We start from the raw sequence: 25,620 nt of genomic DNA, 5'->3' as shown, positions 1-25,620 counted from the left end.
AGGATTCTTTGATGAACTAGAATTTTGAAAAGCAGCATTTATTTGAAACAATTTTTGATAACATTGTAAATGTTTTTACTGTTATTTTTGATCAATTTAATGTGACCTTGCTGAAAAAGTATCAATTTTTATATATATATATATATATATATATATATATATATATAAAGATCTTAATGATCCTAAACTTGTAACACTACATACGTGACACTGGACCACAAAACCAAAAATACATTGTATGGCTTAAAATTATTGATTTTTCTTTTATGCCAAAAATCATTAGGATATTAAGTAAAGATCATGTTCCAGGAAGATATTTAGTAAATTTGCTGCCGTAATATATCAAAATGTAATTTTTGATTATTAATATGCATTGCTAAGAACTTCATTTGGACAATTTTAAGGCGGTTTTCTCAATATTTAGATTTTTTGCACCCTCAGATTCCAGATTTTCAAATAGTTGTATCTCGGCCAAAAATTGTCCTATAACAAACCATACATCAATGGAAAGCTTTTTTTTCAGCTTTCAGCAGATGCTGTATAAATCTCAATTTCAAAAACATTGACCCATGACCCATATTTTACATATTTGATACATAAAAACATTCCTTTTAAAACAATACTTTATTTATAAACAATATTATTTTAAGTGGAGACACTGCATGCACCTGTCATATTTGAGATTTTGGGCTTTTTGCTTTTTCATAAACTTGTTTTTTTAGACTAGTGGAAAGAAAACACCCAAAAGACACTGTTAAATGTTTCTTTTATAGCACTTTATCTATTTGTGTCCATAGATTTCAATTACAATACATATTTTTAAAGGTCGTTTTCTCAAAATTAGTTTTTTCTCCTACACCGAGCCATAAATCTCCACTTCAAGACCACTTACACACACCAAACATTACAGTTTTATTCCTGTCTATATTTTTACAGAGGGATTTGTTCATATACAATTTTCTTGAGTTTATACAACATTTTACTCCCCCAAAAATGGAGTTATGGAGATAACCAAAATCGGATTTTGAAAATCCCCTCTGTAAAAACAATTGACTCTAATATGTCAAACAAATTAACCAGAAATTTTGAAACTGACTTGAGCCAGTATTTGTATTTTTGAACTAGAAATGTATGTAAATTGTAAAGTGCACATTTCATTAAATAATGCCTCATTTACATATTTAGACCTAACATTTGTAATACAACATTTTTTTGCAATTCTCAATGTAATCAATCATCTGGGTAAGTAAGGTGATGACTATTAGTTTTTTTTTTTAGCCTATTCACCCGCAGTGTCTCATCTTAAACTTAAAAAAACAAAAAACATAAATAGTGTTAGATATTATTAATGGTCCCACTTTATATTAGGTGGCCTTAACTAGTATTTACTTACATTTAATTAAATTAATAATTTGGTACAATGCACTTATTGTGTACACTTATGTTTTTACATTGTACTTATGTTTTAAAAAAATACCTGCATGTAATCACATCTGTGATTAATTTCTGTAATTACATTTATAGTTACACTGTTAACCCATCTTTTACACCTTAACCCACCCTTAAACCTACCCATACCACCAAACCTGTCCCTAACTTTACCCGTATCCCACCTCAATAGCAGCAAAAGTGTTTTGGGATACAATATGAACACAATAAATACATTGTACTTATTTTTTTAAAACAAGTACATAGTAGTTAAGGCCACCTAATATAAAGTGGGACCTTATTAATATAAAGTATGAGGATTTTATTAGTAAAATTGTGCTTTTATGTAAGATTGGTGTGTTCTCAATTAATATCCGCAAATAAAAACAGTGCCTGAATAGCTATTTGGATATTGGTTAGCTTTATCCAATAGCCTATTTATGTAGAAATCTAAAAGATCTGAAGTTAAAAAAAAAAAGTTATTTCAGAGGAAAAGGGAAGTTTTTTTTTCATTGGTATAACATGGAATTTATGTAATGAAGTAAACAGAGTGCATTTTGATTTCATGCTGACTTTATGAGCAAGGTAAATTCCCAAAGTGCTTTTGGATACATAAAACAATAAGGTTGTTTCAGGGTGACATCAGTTGAGTTTTTTGGTTATTGTTACTCACTCTTAGGTAATGTGCCTCTCTTGGCGCAGACCAATCTTGTTGTGTGAGCTTATGTAATTGTATTAAGTCAATTTAAATGACTTGATATGCCCATCTTTAGAGGCCCGATGGGTTTGGTCTAACTTCAGACGTTTGGCTGAAAACTCTGCTTGAGTTAATTCATTTGCAAAACACTTCACTAAATTCTAGTGGATTTTCTTTGGCTGTACAGAGACCAAACTTTCTGAAGAGAACTTTTGAAGTTTGAAATCATTCTGATGCACGACTTCGGCAGGGTCTGAGGGGTTACCGTGTGTGCTGTGTATCCTCAGGGTTCGGACGACTGTTTGGTGAAGATCTGGGCGACGGATAACGGGCGTTTGCTGGCGACACTGAGGGGTCATGCGGCAGAGATTTCAGACATGGCTGTGAATTATGAGAACACCCTGCTGGCAGCTGGCAGCTGTGATAAAATGATCAGAGTGTGGTGCCTGCAGACCTGCGCCCCGCTGGCGGTATTGGAGGGCCACGCGGCATCCATCACGTCATTACAGGTGCGCGACACATTTACATTCACATTTTAACACTTCTAACAGACATAATGTTATGAGACGTTCACCAGTACAAAGGATTCTATTTAAGATTTAACAGTAATTTATATGGAAGCCAATTTCAGCCACTGAATTAAAAAAAAGGTAATTGCGACATTGCAACATTTTACAATTCTGCCCTTTTTTTTCTTGCAATTGTGAGTTTACATCTCAGAATTGCATGATACAAACTTGCAATTCTAAAAAATTCTCATAGAATTGTGAGATTTAAACTTTTAAAACAATTGCGAGTTATAAAGTCAGAACTGAAAGATATAAACGTGCGATTCTAACTTTTCTCTCAGAATAGCATGATATAAACTTGCAGTTGCGAGTTATAAAGTCAGAATTGCATGATAAAAATCTCGCAACTGTGTTAAGAAGTCAAAATTTCAAGATACAAACTCACAATTCTGACTTTTTTTCTTCAGAATTCCGAATTTATATTTAGCAATTCTGAGAAAAAGTTAGAATTGCGAGTTTATATCTCATAGTTGTGGCTTTTTTCTCAGAGTTTATATCCCGCAATTCTGACTTTTTTTCATAAATTTGTGAGTTTATATCTCACAATTTTGAGGAAAAAGTCAGAATTGTAAGATATAAACTTGCAATTGCAAGAAAAAAAGTCAGAATTGCAAGATACTAACTTGCATTTGCAAGAAATAAAGTCAGAATCGCAATTCTCACTTTATTACTTGCACGTGAGTTTATAGCATTCTGACTTCATTTCTCAGAATTGCATGTTTATATCTCACAATTCTGACTTTATAACTCACAATTGCGAGTTTTATCAAAAAAAAGTCAGAATTGTGATATAAAAGGTTGCAATAACATTCTGTTTTTATTATTCAGTGGCGGAAACAGGCTTCCATACATTTCTTAAAATAAAATAGTGGGGTTTTTTTAGATTTTCACTGTGAAATCAATAGCAGTCTAGGTCTTTTTTGTTGTGGTAACCCAATAAATTACTGCAAAAGATGACCATATTGCACTCCATTGTAGGATAATAGTAGCCTGGAAAAATCCAGACCCTAATCTATTAAGATTAAGGGTCTGGGATCGAGCAATGAAAACTGCCTAACTCGAGGAGCGGCACCAAGCATGCATTTGAAACTCTAACTGCACGCAATTGGATAACGCCACGACCAATCACAACAATACACGCTTAGCTACCAGCAGAGCTAAATGATGTTTCATTAACAAAGTTCGGGAGAAGCGCGTCAGATGCTTAGCGTAAACATCACAAGTCAATCAGCGCCATAGGTTTAAATACAGCTGACTCACCTCAATTCACTCGATGGTTTATCAGTAAACCTCCACCACCCCATCTCATCACTCCGAGTTCTCGCTACTCCTATTGGGGGGTAACGTACTCTGGGTTTGGGCCACTCCCGAGCTCGGAGCCCTTCACCGGACAGCACGCCAAACATGCACTACTATTCTCCGGCTAATTATATGTAAGCGTGAACTCGTGAACTGATAGATTAAACTCTTGCCGTATCCAGTCGGCAAAACAGCATAAACGTCCTTCTTGCAAAGGAACGATTCGAGTTTTCGGTTTTCTGTTCCTCTTTTATATGGAAAGCCAAGTCTAACTCGTTCGTTGTAGCGGCCAAACCCGTTTTAAACAACTTGTTGTTCATCTAGTTTACTATATGATTCGGACGTCGCAGTGCTGTCATCATCAGCTTAGCTCGCCTCTGGCCCGCCTACATCAGATACACCGATTTGATTGGTTCCCACAATTGCTTACGTATTGCAGTAACCTGCATCATTGCTCGATGCCAGAGTGTCTTGCAGAGACAATTCAAATTGTGCTCTCGCGAGACCTCTGGATTTCCAGGGTAGGATAATAGTGTAAACAGACACAATTATGGTGATTCATGTTCCCTTTGGCTGGGAACTTGGACCTTTTAATTAATTTTCTCCCAGCCAGTGTTACAGAACACAATTGGTTGTACATGGAGAAAATAAACTAAGCATTATGACTGATCGTTTTATGTTATAATGCACAAATATCATCTTTTATAAACAATTAACCTTTATTGTACTCTGATTGAAATAGTACTGTTGTAAGAAGGCTTTAAAGCAAATTTACAGAAAATGCTTGGTTCAATGTTGCAGTTAGTAGTAAAATAAATAGTACTAAAACAAAACAACGTGCCACAATATACACAAATTATTGCAATGCAGACACTGATAATTATTGTGTACAGCACAATACCGTTGTGTTAAACTTACTTCCTAAACCTGTTCACTGTGAATTCAAAATACAGTGGTAATTAATTATAATAAACTGCAGAACTACTGTAAATACAGAAATATACACTACTTTTCAAAAGTTTTGGGACTGTTAGATATTTTAATGTTTTTGAAAGAAGTCTTTTATGCTCACCAAGGCAGCATTTATTTAACCAGTAAAAAGAGTAGTATTTTCAAATATTATTATAGTTTAAAATAGCTGTTTTGTATTTTAATAGATTTTAAAACGTAGTTTATTTATGTGATGCAAGCTGAATTTCAAGCAGCCATTACTCCAGTCTTCAGTGTCACATGATCCTTCAGAAATCATTCTAATATGCTAAATAAAGCAGTTGTGCTGCGTTGTGATATGTCTAAAATAACATTTATTTAAAACTGAAATCTTGTTATAGATTACATCAGAAACAAATACCTTCACTGTTAAATTAATTTATCTTTTTCTCTCTCTCTCTCAAAAAAAAAAAAAAAAAAATCTTACTGACCCCAAACTTTTATATTACAGTTTTTCTCAATTGCTTAAACACATTTCTTGAAATTATGCCTCTTATTTGCGAAACTCTAAACACAAATCCACAACTCCTAACTCATTTCCCCAAACTTCCTATATTGAGGTCAAAATGAAGCTCTCCACTCAAAACAATTCAATCTTGCTGAAAAACCAAACTTTGCTTTCAGACATGACACACAAATCCTCAAAAACAAACACACTACAACACAGTTTTACACACTGATGAGATAAATTCAAAACAATACTACAAAAACAATACAAATAAAAAACTTTTCACATGATGAACACAACAAATCTATTCCTTTGCAAGTGTTTTATTCCTTAATTTAATGTACTGTACAGTACAAAACAGCAAAAAACAACAAAATATTTATTCTGCCCAGCATCCTGTCTTTGGTCTGGGACAGGCCAAAGAACCTCTTCAGCATCACAGGCTAAATTAGCCCTGGCCAGGCAGCAGGGGTCAAATCCTCTTGCATGCCTGATCCAACCCTGGCACTCATCAACTAAAATATATGAGACTGCTTGTCTTCTTGCCCTTGCTCTTCCTCTGTCTCTTCCATGTTGTTGTCGTCATCGTCCTCCTTCTCCTCCTCCTCTTCCTCTGTCACCTCCTACTCTTCCTCTTCAAAATTACACATTACTGTATGTGGGATATTGATTGAAAAACACTGGATAGGATTCACAGTTACACTTGTACTACTGATCTGACAAAAAAATAAAAAATAAAAATAAAAGCACACAACGTCATTGTGAAACAGAAAAAAAAAAAAGAAATATGGGCACAAAGGTGAAAATAAAAATAAGAAAGTCCACTGTCTGAATTTGTAACTCCTGTGTTGTCCTCTGTCTATATGCTTTCCAATGGAAGGTTCATGAGATGTACCTTTGATCTATTTCAGAGAACTGCTTTATCATTGGTTGATCTATATTATCTTCATTAGTGAAAGTCAAGATTCACTTGAATAATTCATGGCAAATTTACAAAAAGTCTAATAGAAATGTGTAGAATATATGATTGACAGTTTAGGACAACTAGATCAAAAATTTTGCATTTAGGTAATGATTTATACGATGAGCTAATGACTTGATGTTTTGAGGGGTAAGACTATTGCACAGAGAACTACAGTATAAAATACATTTTGAGCAACATGACAATAGCAACTGATAATGTAGGAAATTGCAGACAAATGTATATTTCATTTCTGATCTGAGAAATGCACCAAAGTGACTGAGAAAAACTTTTATCCTTTTATCTCCATCGAAGGTTCTGATTGGTGTGTGCTAAATTTTGACTCCTAGTGTTTCCAGTTGGGTAATTGTGTGCTAATTGAGCTCAAACTTTGCAGACTTGAGTGAACAATATTGAATGTTTGTGCTTTCTAACTGACCACATGGTGTAAGCACTGAGAAATGTAGGGATTTGTGTGTAGAGTTTTGAAGTAACAGTTCACCAAATATAACTCATGTGTCAAAGCAGGGAATAGTGTTTATTGTTTAGGGAAATGGGTGTGCTTTTTCAAAAATGGCGTTATAGTTTTGAAATTTTAGTTCAAAAGACTGGTTATAGTGTTTTAGCAATTGAGAAAAACTGTAAATTTCGAATATACGTTTTGTAGTGTTTATAAGCATGCACAATCACACACCCGCTCACAGAGACAGTGTTTAATGTGTATTTCTGTTTCGGCTGTTTGTGTGTGTGTGTGTGTGTGTGTAGTTTTCTCCTCTGTGCAGTGGCAGTAAGAGGTTCCTGTCCTCCACTGGAGCTGACGGCACCATCTGTTTCTGGCAGTGGGACGCACGCACACTCAAATTCGGGTGAGTTTTCTTTATTCTTGCACACATCTGTGGGGTTTTAAGTTTTGCGGTGTTTGCTTTACCCTTCAGAGCAAGTACTTAAAGCTCTTTTTGTTTAGCGAATTAATGCAAATGTGAAACATGGAACTGTAGCATGCAGTTTCCTTTTGAACCAATCCAAAATATATCATGTTTCATTGTTTTTCACTTATTATTTTTGCAATTCTGTTTTCCCTTTAATAAGGGTCACTCTATTCTGGCACTCATCATATTTCTACGTGCTTATTATGTGTGTGCAGGCAGCGACCCAGCAAATTCACAGAGCGCCCCAGACCTGGTGTGCAGATGATCTGTTCCTCTTTTAGTGCAGGTAGGCCAGAAGTGTCAAAGCTCTTTTCTCACCTCTACCTGCTCTCGGTTTATCAGTTATACTTTATCATTCGCAGCCTGTCACAGGAACCCATGTGACAAAATGCTGTTGTTGCAACACTGAGCTTGTAGTAAAACTCGATGTGGACAAAAAACGTTTTTGAGTATTTTTGGAGTTTACAGACACTGATCAGTGGTATCTGCCAGTTTGTGTAACTGCTTTACCTCATGACATATGATACAGTTGTGATCTTATATATCATATTAGATAGCGAATAGAATAAAACGTGTGAGAAAATCTATTTTTATTAGGGCTGTCAACGTAATGCACAGTCCTGTGTAAGCAGCCGCTAAATCTTGCTTGGACAGATTGACAAATTTGATTAAATGGATTGCTGTGGACTGTAGACCAGTGATAGGATAAAAGTCAATATTATAGAAATAAAATGAACATTATTGACTCTAATTCACTTTGTCAGTGCTTTTGTTTACCATGTTGCTTTAATTTTAGGGCTTTTCTAAGCAAATATTTATATATGTGATTAATTTGATGAATTCATTTGCACATTTTGTAATCCAGCTACAAATTGTGATATTAAAGACTCATGCTCATGATTATATGAATGCATGTGCTCCCACAGAAACATGATATTAAGTGATTATTTATTTACATGTTTTCATTGTTCTAAAAGCTAATAGCAGATTATAGAGTGACAGCGGATCGTTGTGGCTTAAACATTTTTCTCCAAGTGAGGCTATAAATATCTTGTTGTCAGACAGATATCACAGACTTTTTAAAAAGAGAGTGTTCAGCACTGCAGGAGCTCTTCAAATACACATTACTGAAGAAAAGAAACACTCAACTGGCTTTCACCCAGATAGACACATACACACTTACACAAAGATAGAAACAGATTCTGCTTCTTTCCTCTTCATGTCGTTGGTAATACACGTTCTGAATTCATTTGAGCTATATGAGTTTGTTGTTTATGAATGCAGTTTTGTGATTATTGCTGAACGTTTGTTAATGATGGATTTTTTTCTGGTTTCTAATATGCTCATTAATGCTGTGTTAATGCTGATGTAATTTATGTAATGTTAAGTGATATTTGATGATATTTCAGGTGGCATGTTCCTCGCAACAGGCAGCACTGATCACATCATTAGGGTTTATTACTTTGGAGATGGACAACCAGAGAAGATATCTGAGCTCGAGTCTCACACTGTATGTAAAGCTTTTTGTGTGTTGTTTACATTTTGTGTGTACATGTGTTTGAGACTGTTTACACTTTAATAATATAGTGGAACCAAACATAAAATGCAGTTTGGATTTTTCTAACACCCTGTCAAATGTCTCTGTTAATAGAAAAGCAAAACACTCAGCTATGAAATAAGCATATACTAAGCAGTGCTAAACTATTATGTTATTTTGTATAAAATAAATTCCATAAATACTATCATATTACTTATATAATAGTTACATTATAATCTATATAATATATATCATAATAAAATAATATCATGTTCAGTACTAGGGGTGGGTGATATACCACTAGACCGGTAGAGATTTAGGACTGTCGTCTCTATCGCGGTTATAAACTTTTGTGATGTTGCTGTGCTACGTGGTCACGAAAACACATTGTTTTGTATTGCGGTTTAAAACAATTGATTTTGATCTGTTGAAACGCAGTCAGCAGCGAAGACAACTAATTTTGTCAGAGAGGCGTTGTTTTTGCTGCTTTAAAGGCTTTGAACGGTTAAACGCACACACTTGTATGTGTCATAATGCCTGTCTTTGCAAGTATCCTCGTAAACACAGTAATTTAGGTCTTAAGTGAAATAAAACAGCTGAGAAATAAAAAAACATATGTGTAACTGTATATTGGATCGGGTGGCTCTTAAAGTGACAGCAGTCTAATATTCCTGCTGTCTGTCATTCATGTTAATCAAACAACAAAAGAGAAAAAAGAGAAAATCTCGAACTGCTCTTGACTAAATCACTTTTGTAACTTTAATACACTACCAGTCAAAAGATTTTTTATGATTTTTAAAGACGTCTCCTGCTCACCAAGCCTGCATTTATTTGGTCCAAAATACAGCAAAAACTGTACAATTTTGAAATATTTTTACTATTTAAAATAAATTTTCTATTAGAATATATATTTTAAAATGTAATTTATTCCTGTGATTTCAAAGCTGAATTTTTAGCATCATTACTCCAGTCACCTGATCCTTCAGAAATCATTCTAATATTCTGATTTGCTGCTCAGAAAACATTTATTATTATTATTTTGTTGAAAGCAGCTGAGTAGAATTTTTTCAGGTTTCTGTGATGAATAGAAAGTTAAGAAGAACAGCTTTTATCTGAAATAGAAATCCTTTGTAATGTTGTAAATGTCTTTATCATCACTTTTGATCAATTTAAAGCATCCTCGCTAAATAAAAGTATAAGTTTAAGTATTAAGTATTAAGTTTGAATTAATTTCTATATGGAAAAAAATTATACTGACTCTTGAATGGTATAGTGTATAATGTTACAAAAGCTTATTATTTTAATATATTATTTTATTATTCTTATGCTAAATGCTGATCTTTGGATCTTTCTATTCATCAAAGAATTCTGAAAAACTACTCAACTGTTTTAAATATTGATAATAATGTTAAAAAATCAAATCAGCATATTAGAATCATTTCTGAAGGATCATATGGCACTGAAGACTGGAGAAATGATGCTGAAAATTTAGCTTTGATCACAGGAATAAATTACATTTGAAAATATATTCAAATAGAAAGCAATTATTTTATATAGTAAAAATATTTCACAATATGTACTGCTTTTGCTGTTTTTTGGATCAAATAAATGCAGGCTTAGTGAGCAGAAGAGAATTCATTAATAAACATGAAAAATCTTATTTAATTTACACAGTGTATAAATTAAAGTAAATATATTTAATTTAAACAGTGATGAATATGCAGTGTTTTTATACATTTGATTACTTTATACACTGTATATAGCATTTCCTTTTTTATTGTGAAAATGAATGCACAACATAAAATATATTATTAGGTGTTCATGTGAAGATTGTTTATAGTTCACTTAAATTAAATTTATCTAGTTTAATGCCTTTATTTAGTCATCTTATCCCCAAAAATAAATACATTTAACAGGCATCAGTATCAGTATTAGTTGTGGTATCTGTGATACTTGCCTTTATTCACAGATGGCAGTAAACACATATTTAAAATATACCTTCTTCATGTTGTTTCTACATTAATTTGCTGATTCAGTGTGAAAATAGATTTATGATTATACATTTTTACCTGCTGTGCTTCATTACAGAAAAAAATGAGCAGTTAATTAGTTAATTCTAACATATTAACTACCATCTTTGATTGATTGAAAGCACTAGCATATATCATAGCTTCAACCTAAAAAAAATTATCGGTATTTTTAAAATTGTGTGTATATTGATGTATTGTTGAAGCACCTCATTTTTATTCTCTTTACTGGATTCACTGTTGCAGGAATTCATTATTATTTTGAGGTTCCCCTCATGTTTTTTAATGACTTCATCTTTTTCCTCAGGATAAAGTCGACAGCATCCAGTTCTCCCATGGTGGCGATCGGTGAGCAACACTGGCTCCATTTATCTGTGTACTTGTGCGATTGTGAGAGCGAAAGAGTGTGTGTTTATATGTCAGGTTTGTTGAATTAATGGAACCTGGGGGTTCCATTATTACAAGCTGATGTTGTCAGCAGGAAAAAAACACCCTTGTTCCCAACACACAAACATGCGTTTCAGATACACGTCGTACAAGAATTCAAGTACATGAAATGTCTTTCTACTTAAACACCAGGCATGTGACAGTTACCCATACACACCAGCGCTTTATTCAGTCTCTGCAAGCTCTTTTATGTTCCTCACTCGCTCTACTTTAATGAGCAAATGTTTTTGCATCGGGGGAGGGGAGAAATAGAGAGTGTGACAGAGGAGAAGAGGGTGAAAAGGAGGAGTAAGAGAGAGAGAAGGAGAGTAATAAGATGGAGAGGTCTGTAACAGGTCTCCAAGGAATTAAAAAGATGGATGTTCACATGAACAGATTCTTTGCACCGAAGGAGACAGCATCCAGTGTTACATATAAGAAGGGAAGAAATCTCACCAATCAATAGAACTGCAGAGTGTACTGTCAAAAAGAAGAAAACCATGTCACATATGAGTAGATTGCACACGGTAATACACAATGCACAATGTCTTATTTAACAGAGTAATACACTCTTACTCATTTATAGATCCACGCTACCTCATAGAGTAAAGCATACACTTCTACATTGTTGCACACTTATCAGCTCATGAAAAATTATAATGAGTCAAAACCTCACTACCTTTTAGTGTAATGCATTTTTTTCTTTTATAGAGTAAAATTGGTAACACTTTACAATACGGATCCATTTGTTAACATTAGATAACAACTAGTGCTGTCAAAACTAGCATGTTAACACAGTCAATTAATTTTTCCAGTTTAACAGCAATAAAAATATATAATGCAGGGGTGCAGCTAGGGTTGGCCACCCCATTTACAACTGCTGCTTCTGTCTGTTTTTTTTTTTCTTGACAAGAAGTGGCTTTATTTAGTCGCAGAATGTCTACCACATCAAACACCAACTTCACTTCAATGCCAGCCGCTAGTCAAACGAGCGCGGGAAATGTATAGATGATGAGGAAGCTTCAGTAGAACAACAGTGAACTGCGGTCAGATGTTGCGCACTGTAGCCTGTGTCATTTCATATTTAACGTGAATGAAACAAGCATGCGTGTCAGATCCACCTCACATTCAGCAGTGGCAGCTCTTAAAGTAGTAGCAGCCAATTAACCTAATAACTCAGCTGCTGTGATCTGTGTCTGTTTATCAAAGAACAAAAGAAAAAAGAGGAAATCAATAACTTTTGTAACTTTAAGGATTCATCTATATTTAATTTAGTATTTAGTGTTTGATAACTTTAAATTTCAATAAAATTCGATTTCTGTATATTTCCTATTTGCTGAAGGGCACAGGTAAATAATGGGTTTAGGTGAAGATTTTTTTAAGTTCACTTAAATTAGAAGTTATTTTTTAAAGTCTAATAAATGTTAAAAATGATAGCTCTAAATTATACTGTAATGTTGAATGGCTTTAGTCAGTAATTAAATATTAGGAAAAAAATAAGTTTCCTAGAGACATCGGTAATATTGGTATCATTGATACTCACCTTCAGTCATAAAAAAGTATTTAATAAATATAAAAAATGTATTGTCATTATGTTGTTTCTACATTAATTTGAAGATTGTATGTTAAAATATTGCAATATAAAAGTATATTTAAAAACTAATGTAACATGGGATTAATCACGGTTAATCGCGATTAATTTCAGGGAAAATGTGATTAATTTGTTAATTTTTTTAATTTTATTAATTATTCAATTAATTTAATTATTAATTTAATTAGTTAATTTTTTAGTTATAACATTAACTAACAATAAAAAAAATAATTTTCTGATTTCATATTAATTGCATCATTTACTAATACATTATTAATAAACAATATAACAAATGTATTGCTCATTGTTAATTAATATTAATTAAGTGTTACCACAAAATTGTAAGCCACTGCTTTAGACTGGAAACTGATTTTCTTAATCAATGTTTTTGCCTTTTTTTCCTAATACAAATATGTAAACTATATAGTTTTAAAGGAATAGTTCACCCAAAAATGAAAATTCTGTCATTAATTACTCACTCTCATGTCTTTCCAAACCAGTAAGACCTTTGTTCATCTTTGTAAATTCGAGAGCTGTCTGACCCTAAATAGACAGCAAGGGTCCTACCACAGTCAAGGCACAGAAACGAGGACATCATTAAAATAGTCCATGTAACATCAGTGTTTCTTTTTGTGCGCAAAGAAAACAAAAATAACGAGCAATGAGTAGTTCTTAGTACTTCACTGTGCCTTGACCGTGGTTGGACCCTTGCTGTCTGTGGAGGGTAAGAAAGCTATCGGATCTAATTAAAAATATCTTAATATGTGTTCCGAAGATGAACAAAGGTCTTACGGGTTTGGAACGACATGAGGGTGAGTAATTAATGACATGATTTTCATTTTTGGTTAAACTATCCCTTTAAGGGTCAGAGAAAGGGTGGTACATTGTCATAACTGAATTATGAGTGTTTTAGTGCAAAAACATTGAGTGATTGTTTTTTATCTCAAGGAAAAAATAAACTGACACATTGCATGCCTTATAGAGTAATATAAAGTCAGTAGCCATTATTTTTACTCAATTGTATGAGTTTTCAGAGGTTTGAATAATTTTCCTTCTTCTGTAAGTAAATTCAAAATGCTAGAAGTGGAATAAATATGTCATTGTTGTGCCACATTTTACTAAACATTTTAAGGCAGTAATGAAGTTTTCAACTTTAGTGGATTAAAATGTTATCAGCATGCCTCATTAATTCCTTTTCGTGAAACCTCAAACTATGTAATTGTATAGCTGGCATTTTAAACATAAATTTAACTCTATAAACTGTGTGTGTAGGTTTGTGAGCGGCAGTAGAGATGGCACAGCACGGATATGGCAGCTGCAGCAGCAGGACTGGCGAAGCATTCTCCTGGACATGGCCACTAAACTACCTGGGTATGATAAATGTTAATCACTGCTCAAATATATGTCTTCATTATTTGTGCATTAATGTTACATTTTGTTTGCTAAACAATTGATCGTTAGCAACATAATTACTTTGGAGCCCCCTGAGGGCAATTGATTCTGAACGCACAGGAGCGACTGAGATGCAACACTTTAACGCCACCAACAGAATCGTAGTAATGGATTCAGATTCTATTTGGAAAGCCGATTATCTTCTTAACTATGCAAAAACAATGCAAATCTTTAAGCAAACAAATGCTGTCTGGGAAAAATTAGTCTTCAGATGCTGTTCTCTCCATCATTTACTGATAGAGGTCCCATCAATCTGTAGAAACATAAACATATTCAGTTATCTGCATGCTAACTTTGACAGTCCTAGTCAGATGGGGGTGACACAGAAAAAAATGTAGAAGTCTGGGATTCAAAATGTAATTTACAGCTGGAAATAAGCAGAAAGGTTTAGGTTTTACCAGCCCTTTAAACAAAGAAACCTTATGACATAAAAAAGAAAAACAGTTACAGGAAGATTCTTAGATAAATTTGAATTCAAAATTTCACTGGTTGTTATTCTGATAATACAGTTTGAATGCATGTTTATATATGGCTTTCTATATACTGGTTTGTCTGTCATTGCTCTTTAAAAGTAGGCCAGCTGTAAAGCAAAGTTAGAAATGCCATGCTATTTTGAATAAATTCTTTTTCTTATTTCTGTCTTTTTAGCAAGTACAACCCTCCACCGTTAGAGGACAAAGTTACCAAACTGAAGGTGACTATGGTGGCCTGGGATTGCAATGACAACACAGTCATTACCGCTGCGAACAACTTGACATTGAAAGTGTGGAACTCTTTCACAGGGAATCTTATTCATGTATTGATGGTAAGAGTGTAAAGATCTCTCCAAAATGACCAAAAGAAGGCAATATGTGATAAATAATGTTGTCGCTATTGTCCTTCACCTATAGGGTCATGAGGATGAGGTGTTTGTGTTGGAGCCGCATCCATTTGATTCCAGAGTGCTTTTCTCTGCTGGGCATGATGGAAACGCAATCGTCTGGGATCTTGCAAGAGGAGTCAAAATACGCTCTTACTTTAACATGGTAAACTAACTGCCAACACTCTATTTCAGATTTCATCACAAATCTATGATTTATTGATTTATTGTTTATTGTTTGTTTGTAGATTGAGGGTCAGGGCCACGGTGCGGTCTTTGACTGTAAGTGCTCTCCAGATGGGCAGCATTTCGCTTGCACGGACTCCCACGGTCACCTGCTCATCTTTGGCTTCGGCTCTAGCAGCAGATACGACAAGGTACTGAATGCCTATGTCTTTCTCAGATGCTATGGGCCAGATTTACTAAACAGGGCTGATTAGCGCTAGAGCGCAAATCCATTAAAGCTTTGGCGGGGGAAATTCTGCGTGTGATTTCCTGACCAATGACCAGCACAATCTACCAAGAGCAGCACAAATTACTGCTTTAAGACATGCTTTTTTGGGACATTAAATAATGACACAAATACCAGTAATTTGACTTGCACAAACGTTAATAAATCGCGTTGTGTGATTTATTTTTACTCTCCTCGCATACACTTTGCGTCTGAAAGGGAAATTCCTACAAATGCATATTCAATAAGATCAGGTGCAAAAATAACTGTGTCCACACCTTTTCAGTGCTAATTCTTCACTGCACGTCTTTAGTAAATACTAACAGCTTTATTTTACGCCAAAAGACGGTTTGAGCTGGCACAAGCTGTTAGTAAATCTGGCCCTATGTGTAGTATATTGTCACATTGTTGTCACATGACCTCATCACATTGATGTTTAATTCAGTCAGTGATTTAATTTTAATTCTAGTTAAAGTTTTAGTAATTCTGTAGTGTGCTTTAATAATTTGGTGTTTTTAATATTTCTATTTAGCTTTAAGTCTTTTAATTTTAGAAATTTTTGTACTTCAGCTTGACATTGTATGTTTGAGTTAGTTTCCAAGGCATCAGTGTTTTCATCTAATATTTATTTTTTATATTATTTAAGTTTTTTCATTCTAGTTTTAGTTTTAGAAATTCTGTTATGTGCTTTTACCTTTTGTGTAATTTTAGAAAATGTTAGTACTTCAACTTGACCTTGTATGTTTGAGTTAGTTTCCAAGGCAGCAGTGTTTTCATCTAATATTTATTTTTTATATTATTTAAGTTTTTTCATTCTAGTTTTAGTTTTAGTAATTCTGTTATGTGCTTTTATCTTTTTTGTGTAATTTTAGAAAATGTTAGTACTTCAACTTGACCTTCTATGTTTGAGTTAGTTTCCAAGGCAGCAGTGTTTTCATCTAATATTTATATTTCATTTTATTTCAGTTTTATTCAAACACTAAGCCAATAACTTACCAAAAACTGATGAATGGACAGTGTTGGTATTCTACATAATTTCTTTGGAAAAAATAAAACATTTGTGTTTTTAGTAACTTTTTATTAAAAGCTGTTTATTTAAAGTGTTTTATTAAAAAAATAAATAAAACAATAAAAACAAGTAAATTTAGGCATCACAACATTATAATGTACAGTATGAAAATGGTTGCTCATTGTGACATTTGCTAAAGATTATGTTTACCTGTTGAATAATTATCATTGTTTTTAAAGAATAACTTAAGTTAGGACTGCAACCTAATATTAAAAAAAAAACTTTGCTTTCTCTTAATCACTCCCTGTCTGTCTTGCACTAATCAGATTAATGTCTGAAACTGTCAAGCACTTTCTGTGTTTATTTGCCTGTTTATGATGAATCGCTTGTATTCCTCAATCGTAAGTTGCTTTGCATAAAAGCGTCTGCTAAATGAATAAATGTAAACACATGTAGGTGATAGATGACTGTAAAAATTGGGGAAATGAGCATGCACGAATAAATATTTAATACTGGCAAATGCAGATATTTTAAAAAATCTCTAATATCAGCCATTAACTGATATGATACTAATATGTATTGCCTCCATAGCAAAAGTAATAAGAATAAAATAGTTCTGTGTAGGGCTGTCACTAACGATTCTTTTGGTAATCGAATAATTAGTCGATTATTCTGACGATTAATCAAGTAATCTGATAACTAAAATTAATTTTTTTGAGGTGATAAAAATAGACCCAAGCAAACAACAGCCTTTAAAATTATATTTTACATATATAAACGCAATGAAGCAATAATACTTTACTTAAATAAAGTATCAAAAGCAAGTAATAACAAAACTGTAGAGCTAAATGTTCATTATGAATTATAACTACGATTGTTTTTACACTCTACTACAGTCGAATCTTTGATATTTGGCTATTTCTTTATGACAAAGATGCTACAGCCACTGTAATTTCGAGTGAGGGTTTAAAAATGTATGTTGAAACTTCGATGAATAGTTATCATATTAAGAGAGACATTGATGTTTTTTCCTGTGTTTGGATAGGTTTATAAATAATTTACCTTACCATTAGATCTACCTTATCTAATGAAATGGCATTCTCAGATGAATGTTATTGTTAACCCAAACTCACAACAATATGCAGAGACACTCCACACATGTAAATGATAACAGTTCGCAGTTCACAGTTGCATTGCTGCATTGAATTGAATGCAATTGAATTGTAACATTTGTAAAATTACAATAGCATTATGGTTTATTATGATTTTTAATGGGTTTAATATATCATGCAGCCTTGCAAAAATATCTAATAATACGTTGCATGGATTCTCATCTGTGGAATGCACCACTTCTCTTATTTTGTTGATTACTCAACACAGGCAAAATGCAAAATGCATTTTTTTAAAATCAAGTACTCGAATCGTGACAGCCCTAGTTTTGTGTTCTGAACAGCCTCTGTATGTTTGTCTAAACCCCTGTTTGTCTTATTCAGTTAGTATATGTGTATTTGTTGTGAATGTATCTATTGATCTGTCCTCTAGATAGCAGATCAGATGTTCTTCCACACTGATTATCGGCCGCTTATCCGTGATGCCCATAACTTTGTGCTGGACGAACAAACCCAGCAGGCACCTCACCTCATGCCGCCACCATTCCTAGTGGATGTGGATGGGAATCCTCACCCTCCACGCTACCAGAGACTGGTTCCTGGTAGAGAGAACTGCAGAGAGGAACAGCTCATACCCCAGATGGGGCTCACGTCATCAGGTAAGAAACGCAAACAGACAGTGTGTATTTGTTCCTTTTCTGCGGTTTTATGACTTAAAGTAAATATTGGCTATTTGTTTATACAAACATACACCTGCAATCTGTCACAGAACACCAAGAAAGTGTTGAAATGTTTCTGTATTCGTTTCTTACTCCTCACATTTAGGGCTAAATCAAGTGGTTAGTCAGCAGGCTGCAGAAGGCTCTAGTCCTCTTGATAATATGATCCAGAGACTACAGCAAGAGCAGGACCAGAGACTGGGATCTGACACCAGAGCCAGCAGAGGTAATGCACACATTTTTTTGTAAAATAAATCAAAATACTTCTATTAAACAATTTACTAGTATTATTTATATATTATATGCTGTTTTTATTGTAGTTCATTTTGTTTTTACATTTTTCATGTAATATTTATATTTTATTGTAAGATTTATTTAACTGAAAATAACACAGAATAAGACTAATTAAAATAGCAAACAGCACATTTTTCGGCCATATCAGTTATTCAAGTAAATAAAAAAAACGAAAGAAATCAAATGTAAAAAAAATTGTTGCATTGTATTACAAAAACAAAACAAAAATAATAAACAGTGCATTAAAAAAAGACATTAACACATGCATTCAACAGTCTACAGTTAAAACCATTGAAAAGCTTACAGTGTAATATGTCTGCAGTTTTCCAAAGCAGCTTCACAAAGAATAATATCTTACAACCCCCCACAGTGAGCAAGCCAAAGTTATCGCTTCTGTAAAGTATAAAAATGTCATCAAAAATCGCCATAAACCGGTCTTGGTGATTGTATTTATAATACTGTTGACAGTAGTGCTGATGCTGGTTGCATGTCTGTTTTGTGTTTGTAGGATCCGTCAGTTCTCCTACAGAAGTCTCTTCTCCACCTAACGTGGGTCTGAGACGCAGTGGACAGATTGAAGGTGTTCGCCAGATGCACAGTAATGCTCCACGTAGTGAGATCGCCACCGAAAGAGACCTGGTGGCTTGGAGTCGACGGGTCCTCGTTCCTGAACTATCACCAGCCATAGCTTGGTAAGACACACTTCAAAGTACTGGAAAAGTACTACCTGGACAGCACTGGAAATCATTCATTTAAATAAAAAAAAAATAATAATTTTAAATTAATTGATCAAAGTATCGGCAACACCAAAGCTCCAGAAATATCAAAAATTTAATAAAAAAAAAAAACTTGTAAAGTTTGTGAGCATGCAGGCTCTTCGTGAAGATTGCCGATGATGTTGCCGACTTTATACTTTAATCTTCTACTTGTTTTTTTAGTCAAGCACCTATTTGAGACTGATGTGCGTGCTTTTGTTTGCTTTTTGTAATTTAAAATTATTTAAAATTAAAATGAACAAATTGAAGTTAAAATAATTGTATATCTGTTATATTTTGATAGACACCTGCTACTCAAACAAGACCTTCTCATGTCTTATTTTCTGTTGTTTCTTACAGTGTAATGCAGTTTGTTTGTTATGTGTGTCTGTTTGTGAATGCAGTAAGCAGGAGATCTGGCGTGCAGCTAAAGGAGAGGAGGAAATCAACATCTACAGATCAGAAAGGAGGAGACGCAGCGTACACAGCCAGTACCACAGAGAAAACCGGGTGGATTATCATATCTGATCATCAATTTGAAAATATATAGAAACAAAAATCTAGATAGACTAGTCTGCCTCGTTAATTGATTTGGTGAAATGTACTTTTTGTGTGCTTCATCATTTGTTTTTATAACTAAATGTATTTTGATGACATGTTGCTTAAGCTATTGTTGCTGTTTAACATGCAAATGAATGTGTGTATATCTCATACCAGCACGCTATAGAAAGTTCTATGGAGGAGGGGCGCCGTCACCAGGGTAACCAGCATAACTACCATACAAGATTGGCCGTGGAGGAAACGAGTCGTCAGAGTGAACCCAACGAGGAAGAACACAGTGCCTCTGAGGTACTGTCAAAAGATGCAATGTCCCTTTGAGAAATAGTGAAGTTAATGTAACTGCCATTCAAAAGTTTGAGGTTGGTAGGATTATTACGGTTTAAAATAACTCTTTTCTATTTGAATATACACTACCTGTCAAAAGTTTTTGAATAGCAAGGTTTTTAATGTTTTTAAAAGAAGTCTCTTCTGCTCACCAAGCCTGCATTTATTTGATTCAAAGTACAGCAAAAACAGCACAATTTTGTAATTTTTCTACTATTTAAAATAACTCTTTTCTATTTGAATGTTTTTAAATGTAATTTATTCCTGTTTTTTCAAAGCTGAATTTTTAGTGACTCCAGTCACATAATCATTCAGAAATCATTCTAATATTCTTATTTGCTGCTTAAAAAAACATTAATTATTATTTTGATTATTATGTTGAAAACAGCTGAGTAGATTTTTTTTCAGGTTTCTTTGATGAATAGAAGGTTCAGAAGAACAGCATTTATTTGAAATAAATCTTTTGTAACATTATAAATGTCTTTATTATTACTTTTGATCAATTAAAAGCATCCTTGAAGACTGGAGTAATGATGCAGAAAATTTTGCTTTAAACACAAGAATAAATTACATTCTAAAATATATTCAAATAGAATGCAGTTATTTTAAATTGTAAAACTATTTCCCAATATTACAGCTTTTGCTAAATAAATGCAGACTTGATGAGCAGAAGAGACTACTTTAAAAAATATAAAAAATCTTAGGGTTCTAAAACTTTCGACTGGTAGTGTATTTTATAATGTAGTTTATTCCTGTGATGACAAAGCTGATGTATATGATTTTTAAAAGAACAGCATTGATTTGAAATAGAAACCATTTGTAACTATATACAAGTTTTTACTGTCACTTTTGATCTATTTAATGCATCCTTGCTGAATTTAAGACATCTTACTGACCTCAAACTTTTATAGGTTCTGTGTATGTAGATGATTTTAGAGAAAAATGTTTGGGACTTTCATCAGTAATTAATTGAATCAGGTAAAAAGGTTTCTGTATGACAGGAATCGAAAAAGAAAGTTACATTTCAAAAGCGGGGAAAGTTATTAACTCTTGTTAAAACACTGGCATAGATTAATCATTCACTATACAGGAATGTGTATTATAGAAGTACAAAGGGTCAGATTTGAATTCATGCTGAACATTTAAAACTGAAATTGTTTCATTTATTGTGGTAGTTGTCTTTTTATTGCCATTGTGTCTAAAGTGTTATTGTTCCATCTGTAGTGTTAAATTCTCTGTTAGGAGTGTGAGTGGTCTATTCATAGTGTTAATGTTCCATCCATAGCAAGTTTCTTAATCTATAGAATGATTAACAACGGATTTACAAAGTCTGCAAACAGCAGTGTAAATGCCTGCTAACACCAAATCATAATTTTCAGCATGAAAAAATGCATGACCATTTAAAAAAAGAATTGATCAACTTCACACTGAAATAGAATTATTATTAAGCTGTGACGATCCATTTTTTTTTTTTTTTTTTTAATTTGGATAGTTTTTTTTGTACATAACAGTTATTGGTAATTTTGGATAGCAGTCATTCTGCTTACTTTTCAGACAATTATCAGAAAAGAAAATATATATTTTTAAATATTTTATACTGTCTGGTTTTTAGTCAAATCAGGATTTGGTGTAAACAGTCTGGTTTGTGAATATTGTATACTTTCCAGCTGTTATGCTGCAAAAAAACTTTCTTCTTAACCAGTAATACAAAAAAGCTAAATTATAAAAGGAATTTTCCAGAGTAGTCACATCAGACTTGGTGTGTTGATTTGAAAACCAGATTTCCAGTTTAAGTATATTGAAATTTTAAGTTGGAACCATCGGTGTGTTCTGTGAATGCCATAAAAAGACTGTGGTAATCTTCAGTCTTTTTGTATCGCTTGGTTTTTAGGGAGAAACTGAAGCAAGACCTCCAAGCAGAGAATCATCAGATGAGGAGAGAGAGGAGAAAGAACCCTGGCCTGATGATAACAGCAGCTCCAGGTGAATGTTCTGACATACAAATAATTCAGCCAGAGCCACACATGAAGTATTTTTACTCTGCTGTAAAAGTACTTTTTAAGTGTCTGTACTTTATCAGAGTGTTTTTCTTTAGAAAACTTTACTTCACAGCATTCCAAAGCATAATATTGTACTTTTTACTGCACTACATTTAATACTAATTATCATTTAACACTTAATTACATTAGAAATCTATTACTTTCTTACTTTTACTCATGTAAATATAATTCAAAGATTTACTTGAGTACAATAAAGCACTACATTTTTAATGTTGTTAAGTAGTAAAGGTAAAACAAACAACTTTTATTTATGAAATGTAGTGCAGTAAAAAGTATGACATTATGCTTTGAAATGTAGAGAAGCAAAGTTTTCCAAAGAAAAACACTGAAAAACTACGGATACTTTTTCAATTTACTTGAGTAAAGTAAAAATACTTGACAACTGTCTGCCTCTGATGCTGGGTCTGTTTATAATTACAGCGATTACTCCAGCGATTACTCAGACTGGACAGCAGATGCTGGAATAAACCTCGAACCGCCCAAGAAGACCAGCGTGAAGAAAAAGAAGAAAAATACCAGCAGCTCAGAAGAAGATGGAGAGAAGAAAAAAGACTCCAAGAAGGAGAGGAGGAAAGAAAAGCAGGACAAAGATGGAGCACTACCAAAGAAAAAGAAGCCAAAGGAGAAACGGAAGGTCAGTGGTTGTTTGCATGTTCTTTCAACTATGGACATCCCACTTAAAGGGATAGTTTACCCAAAAATGACAATTCTGTCATTAATTACTCACCTTCAAAGGTTAGTTCAGTCAAAAATGAAAAATGTTCATCTTCGGAACACATTTTAACATATTTTTTGCTGAAAACCGAGAGGTTTCTGACCCTCCCATAGACAGCAAGAATACTACCACATTCAAGGCCCAAAAAATACCAAGATGATCGACAAAGTACATTTTTGAGTGAACTATCCTATTAAAACATGCTTATCAAGCTCACTAGTTTCCTAAGTTTGTCCACTTACAATGTTCGATCACTATTCCCTTTTAAGGTGGAACTGACATTTCAAACATTTTTGGAATAAAATAACAGATTCTTTTCCTTTACCAAGGCTAATTTCATTGCTAGCATTTTATGCTTCCCAAGTACACACTTGAATAATATTTTCACACATTTTATACTTTCACAATTATACATCTTGACTGGAAATAACATTAATCACATTTTCTATAAAAAAAAAACCTTGTGTGAAAACCTTGCATTTTTTTGAACTCTTTGTATTCTTCACCTCTCATTCTATCTCAAGTTCTTCACTGACACTGTTGTCTCCTTGGTAACCAAGTGCACAAACTTTTGAAAGCACTTTATTAATGGCAAATATTTAGTTGTGGTGGAAATGACGCCATAGCGGAGTCATCAGTCTTTATATGAGTAAAATTATGACTAATTTTTATGGAATAAAAGTTCAAATATTTTATTTTACTTCTTGAGGATGTAGAAATACTCCATCTGAGACAAGAAAATGCACTGACAAACAAAAGTAGCAATTAGTTGAAATCAGCTAATTAATGTTGAAATCTGCTTTATAATATAATTAAAATAAAGAACAGCCCCTGGGACATAAAGCCAACTCTGTTTAAATTCCATTGACAGTTTCAGTTCACTTTCAGATTTTCAGAAAGTCCTCTGTTTTCAAGTTACTCTAAACTTTTTTATACAATCAACCCAAAAAGTTTTCAGACATCTTTAACATTTCTCACATTATCACAGTTTATTATTATAGTTCCGAAAATGGTAATAAAACATGACAGGAACTCAAGAGTTAAACTGTGTCCGAACAAAATCATCTTGATAATCACAACAACAAAACAAAACATGGTCAGGTCAAAGTGTCACATCAAATTTTTGGTCCCCAAATGTTTATCAGTTTTACTGGTAGTCCACTGTATGAATATGTATAATATGTCACAGTTTTACTTTATTTTTCTATCCTCACTTACATAAATGAACTATAGTGTCTTGCACCCATTAGTAAAAAAATATCAAAAATTATATCTGGTGTCTGAATAATATTTGGTTTAACTGTATATGTGTATGTATTTATATGTTCAGAGGATACCTGAACTGCAAAACCAGGGTTTGACATTAGAGGAATGGCTGCCCTCAGCTTGGATCACTGACACCATGCCACGGAGATGCCCCTTCACCCCACAGATGGGCGATGAGGTACAAAACACATTCCTCAATACAACAGTCTTCAAGGCATAATGAAGAAATGTGAAATATTATTACTAATATGGTTAGTGGAAACATGCTTATAACATTAAGCTGCTTGTTGTGTTTGTGAACAGGTATATTATTTCCGTCAAGGCCATGAAGCTTACGTGGAGATGGCCAAAAAGAACAAGATCTTCAGTATAAATCCTAAAAAACAGCCCTGGCACAAGTTAGAGCTCAGGGTAAGTCTTCAACAAAATGAACTTTAACCTCAGTATTTTTCTACACATGAGAAAACATAAAGAAAATGGTTTGTGATTGTGTGCCTACAGGAGCAGGAGCTGTTGAAGATAGTGGGCATTAAGTATGAGGTGGGTTTGCCTACTCTGTGCTGTCTGAAGCTGGCCTTCCTGGACCCAGACACTGGCAAACTGACGGGCGGCTCGTTCTCTATGAAGTGAGTACAGTCTCAATGAGTCACAGTGACGATGATCATCGCAGAGTGGATTTTAACCTGTGACTCGCATTTCTATTGTCGTCTTAGATACCACGACATGCCTGATGTCATCGACTTCCTGGTACTGCGGCAGCAGTTTGATAATGCAAGACAGAGGAACTGGATGATAGGTTAGTGTGTGAATTGAGTGCGTTTCTGCACAGATGGGTTTTTTACGGGTTTAAATGGGTCAGTGACATACAGGGATTTTCAAGATGATGAAAAGGGGAAGTCTTTATAAAATCTTGTTAAAAATGTAATGTTTTTTAAAGATGTATCTTCTGCTCACCAAGCCTGCATTTATTTGATCCAAAGTACGGCAAAAACAGTAAAATATTTTGAATGTTTAAATAACTGTTTTCTATTTGAATATATTTTAAAATGTAATTTATTCTTGTGATCAAAGCTAAATTTTTAGCATCATTACTCCAGTCTTCAGTGTCACATGATCCTTCAGAAATCATAATAATATGCTGATT

The 25,620-nt window shown here is 33.6% G+C and overlaps 1 protein-coding gene across 1 annotated transcript in view; it reads left to right on the top strand.

Moving 5' to 3' along the window:
* phip (PHIP subunit of CUL4-Ring ligase complex) overlaps nucleotides 1-25,620 on the top strand; it is a 53,825-nt gene that overhangs the window by 12,298 nt on the left and 15,907 nt on the right. Inside the window, exons 8-27 of the mRNA XM_073822937.1 lie at nucleotides 2,413-2,634; nucleotides 7,158-7,258; nucleotides 7,537-7,607; nucleotides 8,731-8,831; nucleotides 11,193-11,233; nucleotides 14,175-14,273; nucleotides 15,003-15,159; nucleotides 15,245-15,379; nucleotides 15,462-15,590; nucleotides 18,216-18,441; nucleotides 18,608-18,727; nucleotides 19,304-19,487; nucleotides 19,955-20,060; nucleotides 20,268-20,399; nucleotides 22,327-22,418; nucleotides 22,916-23,129; nucleotides 24,541-24,654; nucleotides 24,780-24,887; nucleotides 24,978-25,102; nucleotides 25,190-25,272. Of these exons, the coding sequence (XP_073679038.1) occupies nucleotides 2,413-2,634; nucleotides 7,158-7,258; nucleotides 7,537-7,607; nucleotides 8,731-8,831; nucleotides 11,193-11,233; nucleotides 14,175-14,273; nucleotides 15,003-15,159; nucleotides 15,245-15,379; nucleotides 15,462-15,590; nucleotides 18,216-18,441; nucleotides 18,608-18,727; nucleotides 19,304-19,487; nucleotides 19,955-20,060; nucleotides 20,268-20,399; nucleotides 22,327-22,418; nucleotides 22,916-23,129; nucleotides 24,541-24,654; nucleotides 24,780-24,887; nucleotides 24,978-25,102; nucleotides 25,190-25,272 (2,560 nt within the window). The remainder of the gene's footprint in view (nucleotides 1-2,412; nucleotides 2,635-7,157; nucleotides 7,259-7,536; nucleotides 7,608-8,730; nucleotides 8,832-11,192; nucleotides 11,234-14,174; nucleotides 14,274-15,002; nucleotides 15,160-15,244; nucleotides 15,380-15,461; nucleotides 15,591-18,215; nucleotides 18,442-18,607; nucleotides 18,728-19,303; nucleotides 19,488-19,954; nucleotides 20,061-20,267; nucleotides 20,400-22,326; nucleotides 22,419-22,915; nucleotides 23,130-24,540; nucleotides 24,655-24,779; nucleotides 24,888-24,977; nucleotides 25,103-25,189; nucleotides 25,273-25,620) is intronic.

Source organism: Garra rufa, chromosome 18 (genome assembly GCF_049309525.1).
Source record: "Garra rufa chromosome 18, GarRuf1.0, whole genome shotgun sequence".
Lineage (NCBI taxonomy): Eukaryota > Metazoa > Chordata > Actinopteri > Cypriniformes > Cyprinidae > Garra > Garra rufa.
Note: the sequence above shows the minus strand (reverse complement) of the source record. Positions and strands in the feature narration are given on the sequence as shown.